This window comes from Aulonocara stuartgranti (genome assembly GCF_965226115.1).
Source record: "Aulonocara stuartgranti genome assembly, chromosome: 1".
NCBI classification, from domain to species: Eukaryota; Metazoa; Chordata; class Actinopteri; order Cichliformes; family Cichlidae; genus Aulonocara; species Aulonocara stuartgranti.
In genome coordinates this window covers 18828438-18848540 of record NC_138939.1, presented here as the reverse complement: position 1 = coordinate 18848540, position 20103 = coordinate 18828438, and the positions used below count along the sequence as shown (strand labels likewise).

The 20103-nt window shown below is 41.0% G+C and overlaps 1 protein-coding gene across 5 annotated transcripts in view; it reads right to left on the bottom strand.

The window, feature by feature from the left end:
- Positions 1 to 20103, bottom strand: part of tcf12 (transcription factor 12) — an 86823-nt gene that overhangs the window by 10471 nt on the left and 56249 nt on the right. For all 5 annotated transcript variants that reach the window (XM_082511727.1, XM_082511729.1, XM_082511728.1 and 2 more), the window contains exons 9-14: positions 10007 to 10106; positions 8633 to 8772; positions 7974 to 8115; positions 7712 to 7782; positions 5037 to 5181; positions 670 to 743 (exon numbers count right to left, since the gene is read on the bottom strand). In XM_082511727.1, coding sequence (XP_082367853.1) covers positions 670 to 743; positions 5037 to 5181; positions 7712 to 7782; positions 7974 to 8115; positions 8633 to 8772; positions 10007 to 10106 — 672 coding nt within the window. The remainder of the gene's footprint in view (positions 1 to 669; positions 744 to 5036; positions 5182 to 7711; positions 7783 to 7973; positions 8116 to 8632; positions 8773 to 10006; positions 10107 to 20103) is intronic.

Here is a 20103-nt window from a genome sequence, read left to right as displayed (position 1 = left end):
GTCATAGAAACATATAATCATGTTAAACTTCGACACCAATACAATTTGAATTGCTGGTGATAAGAAAATTCAATATCGGTCAATATTTTCTTTCTTTCATACACATGAAACATAAATGCATTTTGTTAACACTTATGATCCATATGTTTTATGAATTCACTTGTTCACCCATTGCTTGGATCAGCTGGGTTATTGCCTAACATTATACTGTCTTTATTTATCATATAAATATGTCTGTGGATCTGTATAGTAAGTTTATTTAAGTCCGTTTATCCCTTGAATAAACTCCCAGTAGAGTATGTAAACACATGACATGTGCATCAGGTAGCAGGGCTGCATGAAATCCGATCTTCAGCTCTGGTCGTACGGCAGCGAAGGAATTCTGGAGAAGAGGTTCAGCAAACAGCTGCCACCCCCACACCAGCCCCCATAACTAAACCCATCCCATCCCCCAACTGTCATCCACAGAGTGGAGGACAGATGGCATGCCCCAAGGGACAGGTATTGTTCAGTTTGGTTATCCCTCTACCCCCACCTTCCTCAGCAAAACATTTGTCAGACAGGAATCTCACTGTAATGCTAGCTCAGTCCTTCATGGGCAGCTTATCTAAAGCGAGCATCCATCATATCCTCCTCTCACTGAATGATGGAGGCGGGCAGAGAGCTTACCAGTGAGTGAAGGGAGTTCTCATAATTTGGGGAGGAGGGGGTCTGCCCACCAACACGGGGCCACTGGTTGGTACCTGAGGAGAGACAAAGTGAAGGTCAGTGTTAACAATTATCTGATTCAGTTTTGGCCAAAAGCCTCATCCTGGTACGCCGACACAAAAAAATCATTCACTGACAAACACAATAACATGCAGTCATAACACACTGACATCCTGATTTTCTGGTCTCTTGTTGTTCTATGAGAGGTATTTTTATCTTTCAGAGCTTAACTGCATCACTTCCTGATGGCTGGACTGCATCCTGACACATGAGCCAGCGCAGGGTTTGACTAACACCCACTTCCACCCTGAAATGAACGCTGCATCTGCACATTAATAACCATGGCTATGAGAACAATGTGAGCAGTGAAAAATATCACGCTCAGGACTAGTTTTCACGCATGTTTTAATTTTATTCCAGAAACGTGCAAAAACATCAGGAACCAGTAATCAAAAGTGCACCGTTGCTGACTGTTTTAGTACCTGATCTTCATGCAGGCTTTTGGTGAAAGAAATAATTACATGGGCTTTCTTTTTCTTTAACTTTTAGTCAGTTTAAAGCATCTTTGACTGGTGATGTGGTAGCACTAAAGTCAATCATCTTTATATAATTTACATCTGTAAATATATGAGCCTGAATATTCCACTAATGTGTCCCATAAAGTCAAATCTAATTCTGCTCTAAATAAAGACCAGTGCATTTTAATCATATGATCTAAATACAGAGATATCTAAGACACTCTGCACTGGGAGAGAGATTATAATTTACCTTTGGCACAGTGAGTTTTTGCATGTTTATCTGAGCCAAAAATTTAATCTACCGGCCAGTACAGGAAAGCAAATCAAGCTGATTTGATCTGGTGTAAATTAAAGAAGAGGAATCCACATCTGCTCATCACATTTCCAGCTACAGTACAACATTTCTTTCTTTCCTTTTTGGAGTCGCAATTATCCAAGTAGTGCCAGCCATGTGCAACAAGAGGCAATGCATTATACTGCAATCAAATAACCTTAATGGACTTTGACAGTAATGAACCTTTCCAGGTTATTTACAGAGTAGGATAGGGTGTCCGTAGTCTTTCCAAGCTCTTCTGGTGTCTATTATAGTGTTAGGATGCTAAACCCAGCCCACATCCTTGTAAATGGTGCGCACTGCTGCGTGATCCACACAAGGAGACTTTGTTTCTGCTATCAGTCATTTCGCATGATTCTAGAAATTCATTTTGCTAAAATAACCAGCAATGAAAACCCCATGATAAAGGCAGAGGAGCCTGAGGAACGCTGATGGTTTTTTATTCTTAATTTAAAGCTTAATTTACATCATTTCAAAGCTATAGCGTGCTGAGCGGGGTGACGCAGCGTTTTTATTTCTCAGTTTTACAAAATCAGACCGATGTTGTCAGAACAAGTACACAAATAACTTAGCTATTAAATCCTTTAAAGCCTAAACCATGAAATAACTTCTAGAACATTGTGTTTATGTATATTAATTTGCATGTGTGAGTTTTAATATGTATCATATTTGCTACATTTGACAGTCTTGCAATTATTTCTTAAAAATGTATTTTTTCAGATTTTTCAGGGGGGGGAAAAAACAATCACACTGATGATGCAGAAGCCTCAAAACCTCTTGCAGTAGATATGACACACTTGGCTTTAAGGGGTTAAAAGTGGTAAAAATGCAGCTGATGTATATTTTTGACAAACACTAGAAAAATCACACCTTTCACGCTCAGGGAACTTCCATTAAATCATCCCAATGAAATGTCTAACAACTCTTCTGTGGTCTTATGAGTTTTCATGTTTCTGCACACACACTCACACACAGCCTTGGAAAAGCCGACTTTAATTAACAGACTATTAAAAGTGACTTTGGAGGAGGAAATGAAAAAGTCTCTGTTCTGCCTCAGCTTTCTCCCAGGTGAGTGAGACAGGAACTTCACATAAGCCTCTGCTGGCTGGCGGCTATGAAAAATTAGACTGAAGCTCTGGTCCCCAAGTGCACCAGAGAAGGCTAATTGAACAAACCAGCCTTGAGTAATGTGCTGTATATTGGTGCAGTCCCAATGATGAATGGATTTGGAAACTTACATCAACAACTAGCCAAATTTTGGGCTACTTTCAGAGTATCGTTCTTTTTCTAAGCCTGGAGGCACATTAAGGACGAATAATTAGTAAAACTATATCTTTTCCCCATAATTCCACATGACATATTTGGCAGCAGTGCTTTATATATTATATAGATATATATCTATATAATATGGATTTTCTTCATTCAATAAAACACTGAACTGTTTTTTCAGCTTGTCATATTGTTGCAGTTTTCAGGTGCAGCGCGCTGTACTGGAAATAGGTCAACAGACACATCACCGCCACTCTGATCAGCTGAGTCACAGCCACCTTCCTTCACTCACTGGTGAATAAATGGGGCATTTTGCCGCCTGGTCTGCGTGTGTGTATGCGTGTGTGTGCTGGGGGAACAGCTGTCCATGGGGCAGGGCAACAGCTGAGGAAGAGGGGGGCATACGTAGAGACAGCTGTCGCCACTCCATTACCACACATGACACAACTGCCCGTTAAAACAACACACTGGGCTTTCCCTCACTGTCCCCCCCTCTCATTCTCTTTCCATTGGTCTCCCGCCTCTGTCAACATATCTGACGGACCATTTTCTTCGTCTACATCTCTTTTCCGGTACTTAAAAGTACTGTGTACTACAAACAGGATCCCCTTGATGGGGCCGCCCTGATTTCCTTACTACTTTCCTGCTTTTGTTCTCTGAATTTGTTGCAGAAAATAATTACAATTCAGAGGGAAACTGGTCGTCCCATCCCCCCCCCCCCAAAAAAAAAAAATCTAACTACAAAAACACTTGTCTGGGAAAGCAGGATTATATAACAATAAATCTACTCCTGAAACTGTTTTACTAAAAGTAGAATGAATAGTATGAGCTGCTATTATAAGCCATAAATGCAGTTCTGCAAATATGAAAAGCTTTTCAATAACTTAAAACCCTTCGCCGCCCCAAGAGCCGCAGTCATTCCACAGTTTGTCCATAAATTTCTATCACTTAAAGGAAATGACAGCAGAAAAAATAAACTACACGTAATTCTGAAGGTACTTCTTGGCTGCATTTAAACTCCCGAGCTCGAGCAAAGTGCCTCCTAAAAAGCTGAGAGCCAAAACTTCTCTGTGATGTCACCGGGAGTCAATGCGGAGCGGCTGCCTCAGCCACAAAAATAAAGCCCCTGACGCAGATGCAGGTGAAGAATAAACTTGTAACACAGATTTCATGCTTTCAGTATAAATGGTGTCACTTTTGTGCTCGTGGACCGCAGAAAGAGCACAGCCAGCAGATAAATCTGGCATGAGGCATCTCTTCTATTTGCTTGAGATTAAACTTCCTTGGAACATTTTCGCTTGAAAATTAATTCTCGCGTTTCTTCAGTTTTAAATACTCATCGTGGCTGTCAATTCAGTGGATGTTCAGCCTTATCCCAGACTAAACTAAGCTTTCTTTTAGGATGGATTCATGTAGAAATGGCATTAACTGCCCCGACTCAGATAAAGCACGGAGAATGACGACCAAATGATTAGAGATGCTCTAAAGCTAAAAGGGGGTATTAAATTAAGTTTTAGGGAAACTCTTCACAATTCACTCTACTTAGGCTTTAATTAATCCGACTAATGCAGCACAGAGTAAAAGTAATTAATTGAAGTCACAGGGCCCTATATTCACTGACCAGTACAAGCAGAGCTGTGACTATTACATAAAATACAGACCTTCAAATTCATTACTTCCTCTTTTATTCCTAAGATGCATGACGGTGCAGACACGGTCACAGTTACTGTATGATGTTTTGGCTAATCATGTGAGATAAAGCAGAAAAATTAGCTGTGACAATAACTCCAGCGTCCACATAATAACACACTTTCCTGGAGAAGCCTACCTGTCGTTAGCACAGCTGTTTAGGAGGGATGACAACACTGAGTGAACAAGACTCGGTTTATTAATCAAACTCTTTCATTTGCCTCCCACTTCAGTTTCAGCCAGCCTTTTTATACTACATGAATCAGAAAGCACAGCTGGAGGCAGCCTAAAGACCTGCCTTTTTGTGTGGGTTATTGCACTTCCACAGTTAAAATAGGGCACATATTCATGAAAGCCTGATAATTAGCTTGGCTATTCTAGGAAAGAAATAGCCATTGAGTGAGTTACCGGCACTTTACCTGGGGAAAAAAAGCCTTTATGAAGCGGTTTCTGCTGGTATCTAGTATATGTGTGCAGACAGTGTTTATGAGATTAAAATCCACAGGCTGGTGACCTACCTGGCCTTCCAGACGGGGTGCCAGCAGCAGTCACCACTGTACCTGCTGAGGCTGCACCTGCTGTGGCTGTTAGAGGTGAAGGAGAACCCACAGGTGTCGACGGATTGGATGGAAAACTACTGCTAGTGTGGTCAGGTGAGTAAATCTGCAGAGGCAGAGAGGAAGACATCAGGAGAGACAGGATAGATAAAAAAAATAAAAAATAAAAATAAGATGAATTTGAAGCAGGAGCGTGTTTACCAATGTACACCACCCTTCTATAAAAACAGTAAAGTAAACATGCTTTTCCGGCTTTCCAAATCAAGTTCCTAACATCAAATGGAAAATTAGCCAAAGTCCGAAAGCCACCAACTTTCTGTTTCAAATGTTTCAATGAGGTCGTTGCACTATTTTCAATTAAATTAATCGTTTAAACGCACTCTCAAATTTCATTTGTTTTTTAACCTTTTTAGGAAACGAGGCTGTTTTAAAGGAGCACACTTTATTTTCACTCGTATACAGACTCTCTGCTTATAGGTGTCCAGTTTTTCCAGTGTGCAGACGCCCAACCTGGAAACCCCGTTAAGCCAACAACAGGAAATCTCAAGGGGCACAATTCAGGCTGTAGCCAGAGATTATACTCTGAGCCATATATCAAAACCCCGTCATATTCAAATGTTGTTTTTTCTTGCTTCTTTTTAAACCTCATAGTCTATTTAAAGAGGACAAATAGTTACAATTGAATTACTTTGGTTTCATTGCTGCAATACTGGCAGTTTTCGTCGTGCCATCCTCGGATAGGTCACGCTGAGGTCACTGAGTTTTAGGATGACGTGTCAATCACAAGGGAACGAGGAGATTATGTCTTCAGAACTTTCACAGGGATTTCATTTGTTTAAACAAATGCTGGATTAAAGCACAAACACGTCCCTGATTTTTTTTCCCTTTTCCTCTTTAATAAGAGGATATTTGTGCCATAATGGAACATGCCTCGGAGAAGTCAGGGTATTACGGTGGATCCTGACTAATTAGCAGAGAAAAAACAACAGATCCACAGAGATTTCTCCTCCAAGTTAAGATCAAATTGAGCTTGAAGGAAAGCGTTCAACTTCTGTGGGGATGATAGAATGCACTCATTACTAATAATCTCCTTATTCAATCTTGATCTCAGGGCTTTAGTTTTTCAATCAGCTTGGAGTATCAGGATAGAGGCTTCACTGAAGTGTGTGGCGCTGAATGTGGAGGAGGATCGGCCGTTGTCTGAAGGGAAGAATGAGTATTTATGCCCCGCGACACTCAGAGAGCAGAGAGCTTCTCTCTGCTCAGCATTTTCACTCCCAGACATGCAATTCAGTGAAAAACTAAGGAGGATTAATAGCGCGGTTATCTCTGCGTTGGAAACCAATAAAACTCAAGACAAATCTCCAAATTTTTCTTAGTTTCTCGACAGCTGTTTACAACCGTGACTTCTGACCCGACAATATATGACTTTCTATTCTTTTCACTCACCGGCTAATAACGCTGCATTCAAAGTGAAACATGGCTCATTTTACTGGAATAAATGAAGCTCCGCCTCATCATCAGTTACGCTCCCGCAGGCGGCATTGGGCCAATAAGCACGGCCAATTTAAAAGGGCCGAGAACAAAAGCTCTATAAAGGGGGGCCCATGGAGTTGAGCCACAGCAGTTATAAACTCCCCTGTGCACCCCTGATCCATGCACCCACCCCCACCCTAGTCCAACCGTGTCCATTTCACTCCAGCTTTGTCATGCTAATAGAATTGAGTCTGCAAATATAAAGGACTTAATTTGTTATTACCATGCCCAAATTCTCATATTTTGGATTCACACTCCTAAGAAATATTCCTCTTACACGAACAGCTCGTGCTGTGTGTAAAATTAAAACGCTGCTTTCATGTTTGTGCAACATGTTAAACACCATTTGAAAATTTAGCTGAAATATCGAGGATCATAGGTTTGAAATCCAAAGCAAAAATACATCCAGTGCGTAAATGGAAACAGCAAATATTGTTGCTGAGGAAACAAGGGAAGGGTTTAGGATAAAAAGTGTCTGTTGTGTCACAAAAACGTTTACATAAATGCACATGTACGTCATCATTTTCATCATGCAATTCAAATAGTGACGTTTATCTGTGAGTCCACTTCGGACACATAACACTATAAACAACCTAAAGGACTGAACCATTACAGGATGTCCCTGAAGTGTAATCCATTGGCTTTAGGAGTATTTTTTAATGTACAGTTGCCTTTCTTGAATACTCTTAGTTTAAGCCCACAATTATCCAGGCTTAGGCCAAAAAAACAAAAGACAAAAAAACAACTATAAACTTGTCCTCTGGGCTGTTTTAATCAGCGGTCAGTATAGCATTTAATTCCCTGCATGATTACGGAGGTCACCTTCTTTGGAGACAAAACACTAAAAAAAATTTTTTTTTAAATAAATTAAAAGGGGGGGGGGGGGGGGGGGGGGGTATTTTTACTTTGATTTGCAGAAAAATCAGAACCATTTGAGCTCGAGGGCTTAAAGAAGTCAGACATGAGTTTCACACTTGACTAGAAATGCAAAAGCTTCTTTGAACTTGACCAAAATGCCTTAAGCAACACTGACGCTACTCGGAAAATACTTAGTATTGATAGGCAACGTTTTCCATCATAGACATAACAGCGTAACTCACCGAGGCTAAAGCCTTGCCCAGTGCATCTCCAGTCTGCGAGCTTCCAGTGGCAGTCCCCCGATTTGCAGCAGCTACAAAAACACAGAGCGAAGCTTTGTAATCGCAAACTCAGACAAATGTGGAGCGGTTACAGTGCGCAAAGCAGCTGTCCCCCTGCATGACTCAGTGCCTTCACAGAATGAACATTCAGCTATGATTACACTGCGGTGTCAGTAATTAGCCAACCTGAGCAGGTAGCTGAACTGTTAACACAAGAACGTACCCATGATCCCATCGGCCGAGGTGACGGACGGGGTGTGTGCCGCAGTGACGAATGGTGAAGTGCTGGTGTTGCTTCTGTGGAAGCTGGACATGGGAGGAAGACTGGCATTGATGTCTGGAGAGACTGAGTGTGCGGGGTAATTCTGGAAAATCGGGAAGAGAGAAAAGTGTTATTTTCAATCATAAATGTGTTTGTGTGAGACAGAAAGAAAGAAAGAGCTTATTTATTTATTCTTGAAATTAAAAATGCCCTTTGACGTCTTCCAGGCTGTCACGCAGTAAAAGTTCGTGTAGCGGGGGAGGGACAGAGATAAAGAGAGGGCAGGCAGCATCTGCAGCCTCCCTGTGATGCCCTGCCAAGTGAAGCAGGCAGGCGGACGAAAAAAGATCAAACGCTGACACAAAGAGGGTCAGCGGTGTCTTCACTGATAATAACCAGACAACAACTTAAGACACACACAGATCCCTCCAACTGAGGAAGATGCGCTATGGGAGAGCAGAGCAAAAACCAGGGCTTCAACAGAATTTATTTGCCCTGCGTGTTCAACAATACACACTGGATCGTTCATGTAAACGTGAGGGCAAAACAGAAACTTACTAGCAATCATCTATCACTTATTCATAAAGCCTAAGTGCTGCCGGCCGAGCTGTGAAGCTTACCAAACGGTCGTGTGAGTGCAGGCTGCTGTAGTTTCCTGACTGTGGCATGTGAGATGAAGATCCTGCGAGTATTCCCCCGTAGCCGGGCTGACTGATGCCATTGGACGAATTCCACGGGTCAGACGAACTGTGGGTACCATCTAAAACCAATAAACATATCACTTTAGCACACAATGGATTAGAACTGAAGGAAACAACATGTTAGACAGACGGCTAACCCCCTAACTTTACCCTTAAAACTTGGGGGTCATCCAAAGAGCACTTTTTAGGTTTTTTTCCCTCTCGGGACTGAAACACGATCCTTGTCTTGAACACAGCTGAGATAACACAAACGCTAAAGAGCAACAAGAAGACGTTTGTGTTTGTGTGTGTGTGTGTGTGTGTGTGTGTGTGTGTGTGTGTGTGTGTGTGTGGGAGTCAGTCCCACTGAAAAGAATCTGAGCACACATCTAACAACTCAATCTGTCTGACAACATATAAACTACAAAATTAAACAGATGTTTGGTTCAGTGGTTTTGGAGCTCACGATAACCGCCAAGGTTATAACTGTTAACAAAACTAAACAAAAAACTAAAACTAGGTGTAAACAAAATACTTCAGTCATCTGAAATACATTGTGAGCTTAGAAAATTGACTGAAATAAACAAAATCAGGCAATTTTCTTTCACTTTATTTTTTGTCAGTCTGGCCAAATGCGTTAACCTAACAAACACCAGGTTTTTTCGTGACGCATGACATAAAGTGTTAAATTTCTATTGAACATCTGATCTCTGACACAAGCCACCCACATTATAATAACAATAAATTCAAAATACTACTGAAACTAATAAAAACAAAACTGAAAAGAGCAAACCCACTCAGGAAACTAAAATGAACTGAAAACAAAAATAAAAATGCAAACTAATGGAACAAACTGAGGTTCTAGGTGATAACTTGATGAAAACATACCACACTGACTTTAATTTAGGCCAGAGGTTCTCAAAGTTTTTGTGACTTAATGGGAGTTTAAACAGTCGAAAGAATGCACTCATCTGGTTTATGCTGTTAAATATGACGTTTGTCCTTGTTTATGAGTTGGTGAGATGAGGTGGCTGCTAGATTTCTTGACATTAGCTGTGTTTCTCAGAGGTCAATGGCTGGGATTGCAAAAAAACCCAAAACCCAGAAATGCTCACTTGGTCTTATCCTGCTTATCCTTCTAAATAATGAGAAATGAGCATGAATGGAATATACAGTAGTGCGTTTAATCCTTCTCATACTTGCTGGTTAATCGTGCACAAACTCAACACACACCAGTGTAATAAAAGGGTATTAAAAAAATAAGCAGTAGATGGTAATTCTATCCAAAACATGGAGACTTTGCTTTGAACCTACCGAAGAAAGTGCTTGCAAACATACTGCTGGAGGGTTTTGGAGAAGAGTACGAAGGTGAATCTCTGTTGAAGTCTTCTGAGTTTGGAGATGGTGCGTACACCTGCCAGGAGAACATGATCGTCATTAGAAGAAACCGAAACACCAAGACTGTCACACGGTATGAGGGTGTTCAAACTCATTCAGCTCTCTTATATCAGTTTCTGTGAAGTAAACACGCTTCCTAAAAATGCAAAGCACAATCATATTAGGGTCTATACAAGTATGTGATCTCACACGCACACATCCACTGCAGAAACAGCCCTACAACTATAAATACACACATTCTAATGACTAGCAAGCAATCAAGCTCATGACGGGGGGAGTGGATTATCAGAAGTATTTGCATTTCAGATCAACTCAACCTCTAATGGAAGTATAATGACACCCGCTTACATGCATAGACTAAATGCCTGGCAAATTGCAGCATTCCCAGAGAGGCAGAAATCAAATAAGCGCTACAAAAAGAGCCTGCTTTGCTTTCTTTATACTTCTACCTGCAAGCTAGCGGGGGAAAGGAGACACAATGAGCACGCTGTTGTACAGCTGTGAGTGTGTGCCAATCTGGGCGGTGAGATCAAAAAGACTGGAGTCCAAACACCAGTGATGTGGTCTCTGACTTCATCCACTCCAGATGGAGGTCGAGGGAGCGAGGCAGAGCATAAAGGAGGGAAACAGGGAGAAAAAGTTTTGGACAAATTCTCCCTCCCACAGACAGGACTGGATGACCCCACTGTCGTGTAACACTAATCAGAGCCAGACCTGCCAGCTCGATTCCACCTGCACATTTCCAGCTTGTGTCCCCACTCAGCAAGATAAACCTGCCGTTTAATGGCCTCATTTCACACTCAGATGTTGACAGCTCACTCCTCCAAATTGGTTCCTAATGCACGTGGACGTGATGACGACCACAAAGGTTGTTTACTTACTTAAGTTCTTTTATGACGGGGTGCTGATGGAAAATATGCACGGCAAACAAAGTGTTCGCGCTGAAACGCTCGCACATACACGTGAACATCACATCAAAATGCAGCTTAAGCGAGACTCTGCTGAGTGAGCAGGTCTCCCGCACGCTGTTGTCTGGGTGTGTAATTAAAGTGCTCTGGGAGGGGTGCAACCCTCATGGGTCTTCTGGCTTACACATGTGACCAGGGTTGATAGTAAGTTCCAGAGAGATCTCAGGTTAGCCTCACACGGGAACCCGGGCTTTGTCTTTCGCCTCTGTCAGACGCTCAATGGGCAGCATATGGCAGCGGATAATGCTAATTGTCCTTTTTACCCTGGGCTAACCAGTCAAAGCATTAATAAACCATCCCAAACACCGGGTGCCTCATTCCGCCAGGCCTATGGAGGAGAGGGCCCGCCTGGGTTTCCTTTTACAAGGCCATTAATTAAAAGCCGTCACTCACACGGATCAGCACACCAGCACACGCCTATACTGGCTATTTGAGCACCAGCCGTTATTTCTTAAATAAAATCAACACAAAAGACAAATCTTACAGTGGCACCTTTTTTTATTTACAACTAATTATTTGAATATGAATCATAAATTATGAAAGAAAACAATGACTTTTAGTTAATGATAATCTATGAAGCTTGATTTTGGTGAATATATCCTCCACACCTTCCCATGTGCCTCCCAGCCTTGCGGTACCTGTGTTTGAAGTTCACGCCTTACCGATCAAAATATCAAAGGCTGAAAGAAAATCTGTCGACGACCACAAAGGACATCACAGAATAACAGGAAGGGAAGGGAAATGTAAAAATAAATAAAAGTAAGGAAAGAATCAGTCTGTCTAATTGCCAAAAACCTCAAAGAGAAGAGTTCAAACACACTCTTAATGGCTTGTCCTGTTTTATATGGTATGTCTTTACTTGGAATCGAACCAACTCTCTGGGGCATTTTGTTTCAAGTCCAAATCTTAAACACTTGCAGGGCTTAGAAAGAATCGATGCCTCTTCAAACTAAAGCTGAGCTCAGTCTCCTCTCTTAGAGGGGCGTTGTTCGACATTTGTGTGCGATATCTGCCAATGTTTTTTGGAAAATAAAAGCTTCAGTATTTTTATGCATAAAACCGTGACACTGAGCCAACACAAAGACCAACTTTTAGTGGCACGACGTTTTGATGTTGTAAGAGTTAGCAGTGGAAGCCAAACGCTTACACGAGCATGTGAAGAAATAAAAATTTCAGTGAATTCACATTTAAGTGAAATATAAACATTAAATGCCCTCAAAGAATTGAATTCTTGACTAGAAGAAAGCAAAGAAAGCAACTGAAGGAGATGGATAGATCTGAAGAGAATAATAATGTTTATTCTATTATATCATATCTAATAAAAACATATAAACTGCTAAACAGCTAAATCTTACATCCAAATGTAACGTCAAGAAGCACAAAAATACCTTCCAGTCAGTAATGTCACAAAAATTTGGTTTTGGCATCAACACAACTTTGCTGACTAATCACAGTATGCCGTACAATTTATGCAAATACTCTGACTTTGTCCTGGATATTTAGTCAAGCATGCATACTGCAGTGCAGAAAACACATGCGCCATGTAGGCTTCTAGAAAGCAGGATCCAACCTGTTGCACCACAAAAACAACAACAACAACAACAGGCATGTGGCACTTTAAAGAAAACATGTCGTGACATTAGCGTTTTTGCTATTTTCTGGTCTAATTTTATGTCCTTCCACTTGTGAAGGACAGCTTTCTGTGAAGCAAAACAACAACCACCACCAGAACAGCAACAACAACAACAACAAAAAGGGGTCTAAAAAAAAAATCGCTGCAGGGCTTTCACTTCAATTTTTTCTTTTCCACTAATAGGCAACGGAAGAAAGCTCAGTGAGCTGCTCCATCTGTATTGGTACCGTGCCACCAACTCACAAGCCAATGGCCCACTGTGAATTCTCCCAGTGCTCCAGATGGTGAGCCTGCTATGCAACTCTGCATTATAACAAATTAATGTGGATGAAGTTGGTGCAAAGAATGAGCACCATCCTTCTTTTTCCTTGCAAGCAAAACAGAAAAAAAAAGAAAGAAAAAAAAAGTTGTTGGTGGTTATTTAACAAGTGCTTTTGATCATAAAAGTTTGCCCATTCTGTCCACATGCTATCAATTTTCTCCCCATCACCAAATGTAACACAAGCCTGTTAATACTTAATATGAAAAAGATCAAAGTCATCTTTTGTGCAGCGAGAACAAAAAGGGAAATGCCGTAATGGGTTATGAGGAAAGCTGAAACACAAGCATGAGTAACATGACCTTTTAAATACAATGCCATAAAAAAGCTAACCTCTTCATTTCTCTTTCAAATGCCCTTTTTATCTAACAGCAAAAACAACACGTGCAGTGACAGGTGGAAATCTGTCTGCGTAATTTGCTTATGACAGGATCATTACTTAAGGATTACTGAAATGCACTGCAGAGCTACTTCACCCGTTGTTAGACTGCCCTTGAACAGACTCATCAGTCCACTAGATTTTTACAGTAAAACACCTCAAGCATAGCTCGTCTTTACACCTACAAGTCCACACACACACACACACACACACACACACACACACACACACACACAAAAACTATGGAAACTCCAAAGTTCTGAGGGCAGCACACTTTAATTAACGTATGTATTGACACAAAAGCAGTCACAGAGAAAAGCTTTTTAGAGTAACAAAAATCAAAGAAGTCATTACAGAAAAGTTCAGAAATCACATTAGGCTCCCTGTGGCGTCAAGAATGCTAAAGTGATTAAAAACAGATGGAATAACAGCAACACTGGTGCTTGGAGCTCAATCTGCAAACAGGAAAGTCTAACCTCAACAGGCAGCCTCTTTCCCTTAATCATTCCCAGACTCCCACTTGCTATTATTTCAACCCAGTCTCGGAGTTGAAGCGAGCAGCCAGTAAAAATAATTCAAGACTGCAAAAAACGTTCTGCTGCTCTGCTTCATTCTCTGCATGAGAGGAAAATGCTTTGGAAAAAAAAGGGCAAAACCTCCTTTTTTAAAATATGTCTAACCTGGAATATTTACTTGTACGTGGTACAAAGCAGGTTTGAGTCACTTGTTTTAATTGCACTGTGTGACAGCTTTAACTGATGCAGTGGAAAATGAGGCAGAGGAGCATCGGACGCTTGCACTTGCATGCAAGGAGGCGAACAAAGTGCTTTAAAAGTTCAAACCAATAAGTGCAAAAACTTCACATAAAATCAGACTGACAGTCAAAGGGATACACTCGTATACATACACACAGGCAACCACACTTTATACAGCTCCCTTCTGTCTCAGACACACACACATTCCCAGAGAGACTACTCACCGATTTTCCGTTGTAGTAATACATTAAAGAGTTACTGCCCATTCCAGGGACAGGGTAGGCGCAATACATTATAGCTTTAACAATTTAAGTGATAAAGGTATAGTACAGCGGCACGCTAGCTTTCTCTCTAGACATACATCCAAACCGTTCAAAAGGGACTAATAATTCTTTCAGTACTGGCCTTCACACACACACACAGACCCACTCAGAGGAAACTTATGCAAAGCAGGATTGTACCATTCCACACTGTGGGAAGGGGTGGCTGTAAGAAGGGAGTGGCTCGTGTGGTACATCCCTCCCTTAAGCCTCTAAGTGCTGAGGCGAAGAGGACGAGGAGGGGGGAAGGGAGTCGATGGGGAGGTGGGTATAGAAAAGATAAAGGGAAGTGGGTGGGACGGCAAACAAATGTGTGAGCGGATTTAGAAAGAGAGGAGAAAAAAAATGTTTTAATTCCAGGCATAGAAAAATGCAGATTTTCTGCAGGGGAACCCCGACAAACTGGAACTAAAATAATTTTGTTCTAAGCAGGGTTTTATTGTGTGTAATTCAAAGGCGATCAAATGAGGGCTTTAAATAAGTGCGGCGAGCCTGTTCTCTTCCACACGTTTTAATCCCGGGCGTCTAATCTTTTTGTTTTTGTGATGATTAAATGAGTCTACAGGCAGTGAGGTGAATTATGGCTTTTGGAAGAGCAAAGCCATCTGGAAGCTCATTTTACCTGTTCCCACACATGGTTTGCACACAAACAAGGAGTCATTAGAGTGGAGAGAGTGACGGCTCAACATTGCAAGAATTTTTTTTTTAAATCCATGAATCCAAAATCCAGCCAGCAATACAACGGCTGATTTATGAAATGTGAGAGTTTGGGTGTTAGCGCAGGGGGACCTTTAGCTGGAGCCCCTGTAAACACAGAGTTGTAAAGCATGCAACAGCTGCAGAGGGGTTGGCTTGTGACGTCGAAACAGGAAAATAATGCTCCATTTCCTAAACCCTGGGGGCCTCAGACGGGGGAGAACTAAAGGGGTGGGTGGGTGGGTGGGAGCAAAACATTGACAGCCATTTTACCATGGTTTACTGTCACTGCAAGCCACACAGCTCCCCATTACCTTTATCACGGGGGAGGAGAAGGAGGGGTGGGGCGTGGGGGGGGGGGGGGGGGGGGGGTAAAGGAAAGAAGAAGAAGAAGAAGAAAGGAGGGGAGGAGGCGAGAATAGATACCATATTCTAGCAAGAGACCGGTCTGGACAGCCTGACTGGAGCCTTTCATGTGTGCCACTCGAAGCTTGCTCGACTAAACACAGGCCTGTAGACTCATTGAGAACATTACTGTTATAGAAAGATGAAAGCTTCCACTTCCTTAAGAAAACTAGGCCTTTATTATGCTTTTGCTTTTAGTACTGTTATTATTTATCCCCCTTTCTTCTCAGAAGTCCTTTTAAACTCATCCAAAACACTGGCTTTGCATGTTGTTACCCCTTTAAATCTGGCACTGTTTCAAGTTGATGCTTTAAGGAAAATGGTCATGATAGAAGTGTTTGAAGAGATCTTAAAACAAGTCCAGACACACATCGCAGTGTTGCGAGGAAAACACATGAAAGCAGGGACAAATGGGCACAGACACACACACCAGTTCTGGCTGATTCAGGATACATCAAACTAATTTCTCTCACTACTGACTCTGAAGGAGAGAAAATGCCTAAAAGAGTTCATTAATTTATAACGTATGAATGACCGTGACTCACAGTTCACAGGCTTGATATTGCTGGAAATCGTCACTGTTGAGCTGGGAGGTGAAGGTTCAGCTCCACCCACCTGTTCACGCGATCCTCTCTAAAGACACTCAAGTCATCACAAGGTGCTTTTCTTGGGATTTGTTTGGGTGTTGAAAAACCCCGAGCAAATCCACAGGCTGAGGTCACCCCCCAACTCACGCATGGATTTAGCGGTGATGTCATCGGGCAGGAAGATTGCTTCCTGTAAGAAGCTCTGGTTCTAATTAGGGAGGACTGAGTGCGGGGCGCATGAGGGGATTCAAACCTTCTCCCTCCCAAACTCCTGGCTTTATCATGAATGGAGACTCAAAATTCAGTGTTTCTGTGCATTAAATCAAAAGACCATTTTTTATTATCATGGACCATTAAACCCGCATTACCCAGACAGTAGTAACACTGGCAATGATAGTGATGGTTAATATTTTTATAGACTCTGGCAGCGTGATGCTAATTTCTAAAGTTAGCTGACCTGGATCCAAACAAACAGCAGATGGGGGATTACCCAAAACAGGCTCATTAGCCCTATTTATATGTATTTTAAGTTTTTTTTAAATAAATGAATTTAAACTTACTTACTAAAATTTTTTTTTGCTTACATAGTGCTCAAGAGATTCGTTTTCTTTACATATTAAAGTCTATTAAAGTATTTTTGTTCATTTTATCACAAACTATAAAAGAAAATGCAAAAACCTATTCACTGCACACTTGATGTCTAAAAAAGGATTAAATAATTAAATAATGATCTCTGTAAAGTCTCAGTTACTGTATGACAGCTTGCATGTTTATATTTAACTATAACCTCTGCGTACGCTACAGAGCAGTGAGCTTGTATAATTGAGTCCAGTTATAAAAATTAAATTTCTCGGCAATACAAGCACACTGTACTGCAGGAGAAATCTCATTAAAATATGAAGATAAAACTAACAATATACATTATGCTGCATCAATGAATTGCATATGAGGAAAGTATAAAAAGTCAGAGCAAAGAAGTGAGTTACTGAACCTGTTTAGGAAATTGATGCTTCAAAGCCAGCTGCAGGCTTTAGTTGATACTGTTAAAGGCATCAGAGTGTAAGTGGATGAAGGGGACAGATTAAACACGAACGTGTATGAACAATAAGATGAGTGGCACTGATTTTTGTAGGGGTGCATGAAGAGGAGAGACAAAAATGAAACTTGGGGTTGACAGCACTGAGGCCTGTCTGCATTATTTATCTCCATACCCGGAGAAGAAACACACACACGAGGAAAAGCTGTTAAGACTGTGAACACTACTCATGCAGATCCATTCAATCACAGTTTTGTCATGTGAGGCCGGATCCTGAATTCTTCTGTATGAGAGCAGAAGCAGAGATGCTTTTGATGGAAATTTAGATGTTCTGACAAAAAGGAGAGGACAAGACAGATGCTGTACAAGAACACAGCACAGCAGCACCTTTTGGTTGATTTAGGAGCTATATGTTCACGTGTCCCAATAGTTCACGTAAGATGTTTTTTGTAAGATTAGCCTATAAAACATTAGCCTATAAAAACATTTGAGGAAAAAAACCCTCACCTACAGTTATAAGTAAGAGAGACTGACTTTGGATCCATCCGATCTTAAACTACAAACTCATTTTTAAAAAGGGTTAAATTTCTTTTTCCCATGAGATGCCACATCGTTAATCCTGACTTCTTTGTGTTTTCCGCTTGAAGAGTTCAGGGAAGTGAAAGTAGAGACCTCCTTTTTGCATGAAATGTAAAAAAGTGCTGGGATGGGACACCTGTTTGCTGTTTTGCTGCAAATCTATTTGACCTCTTCATAACAGACATTAAGGAGGGGAAAAAGTATGTTCTGGGACGGATGGCACATGTTTGAAATTTCAAGTTAAGCCTAATAATAGGCTTCAAAAGAAGAACAAAAATAAAACACAAGGTTTTATTTATTTTACTTTTTGTGGATTTTGTGCTTGTTGCATGTGACTGCTGGTCTCAAAAGCTGTTTTACAAATACTGAATGTCCACATTACAGACTGCAATTTAATACAAGTGACACGACTCATGGACTCATCAGCAAGAATGAAAAAAAAAAAAAGCACCCTTATGTTTTCAATCTTATTTACAAGAAGAGTGCACACATTTCAATAATTAGGCACTTGGACTAAAAACCTGATGGCAGGAAATGATAACACAAAGCTTCTAACCATATTTATTTTATTCTCCGAGCTAACAGAAATAAAAGGAATTTTAAAAATTTACATAACACATTTGTGCTGTTTGGACATCTGTCTAAAACCATATGGCAGGGAAACTAAAAACAACCTAATAACATTATCTCCTGAAAGAAAGCTTCCTTTTTTGACTTTTTCTCCTGCTGCTTACACTTTTACTTTACACTGTAGAATAAATGTGAAAAATGTGTAAACCAGAAGAGAATAGAAGAGATTGAAAGAACTGAATAAGACAGAGCGAGACTGGGGCATAGAGAATGAAGGCTTCTGTGGTTAAACGGTGAGGATGTAATCCTTCAAAGGATTAGTTTCATTACCTTCACGGGGACTCATTCATTTGTTCTGGAAGGATCTAGAAGGTCACTTCATCCGGGGTACAGATATGACCCAGTGGAAGCCCAGAATCACTATTTTGAATCTACCAACTTAATTTTTCACATGATTTTGATTCTAGTTACAGATGATGTCGCCAAACAAATAAATAACAGCACTGTTCACTGAGCAAAGCAAACCCCTGATTGGCCGTGACACAAGTAGGACAGTGCTCACTAGAAGTGCTGGGCATCTTAAAGGTGTAACTTATCTCGTCAACGGCAGACAGCAGAGCCGGTGAAGACCACAAGAAAGCTAATCAATTAACATCCTGGAAGCATCAACGCAGCAGAGACAGAAATCACCACTTCTGGTCAGATCTTTCAGTTTAAAATAAGATAAGATTATCGTCTCCCACAGGAGAATATCGACTGAGATTTGGTGAAATTCGAACAGATGAAGCTGCACCTTTACTGCATGTAATTTCCTTGCTCCATTTCCCCTCATTTCCTGCCTTCCTCTACTGCTCCTATCTAATAAAGACTATCAAAAAAAGGAATAAACAGGATGACGCAGCGGTCCAGTGAGTTGGAGACTGACTTTCTATCCACTAACTAATTATGTAGGATAATTATGGAGGATCGCAGAGCTACCCCAAAAGATCTTTATATGATCCTCTGGCCAGCCAGAATTTTGCAGGAAAAGAAGACTTACAGGGTGTCTTTCTACGCTGCAAAACCATCCCTTAAATGGCTCTTTTGTATTTTAGACTGCATGACGAAAAGCTCATTCATCCCTCCGGAGTGCTGCAGGGATGACTTTTGTTGTAGGCCAACCTGAATGTTAGCATCACCCTGGCTCCCTCGCCAAAAAAGCAATGGGATATTTTTTTTTCTATAGGCTTTTAGTGTGACATATAAGTGTTCGATTCTTAAACATTTAATTCTGCATGATAATCTCCACAAATTAGCAGCACAGTTATAACCTGAATAGTAAAACATGGGTATTTGCTTGCATATTTGTTGTAGAACAAAATGTGAGAGTGACTAAAGCTTCTTATTACAGCAGACCTTATTTTTAGGCATTGAACAAGAAGCTTTGACACAAGAGAACCAGACGTACAAAAATGCAAACCTAGTGTTCATTCTTTGGCAGTCTGCTGCAGCTGATGGGCAGAGGTGAGCAAACATTTACACCTGCACATATTGTGTCTGCACATGTTCAATTTTAAACACCAACACCAACATTATGAGGATGATTGATTTCTCTGGGTCCTTGAACGCTTCAAGATGCTCCAATACTTCCGAGCTGAATAAACTTCCTTTGCCTTAGAAGCAAGCTGACCGGCACACCTTCAGAAACCTGAATAGTCGCCATCTATGGTCGTTACACTGATCTCATTTATCCCTCAGTAATACACGCATCACACATTACCTCTGAC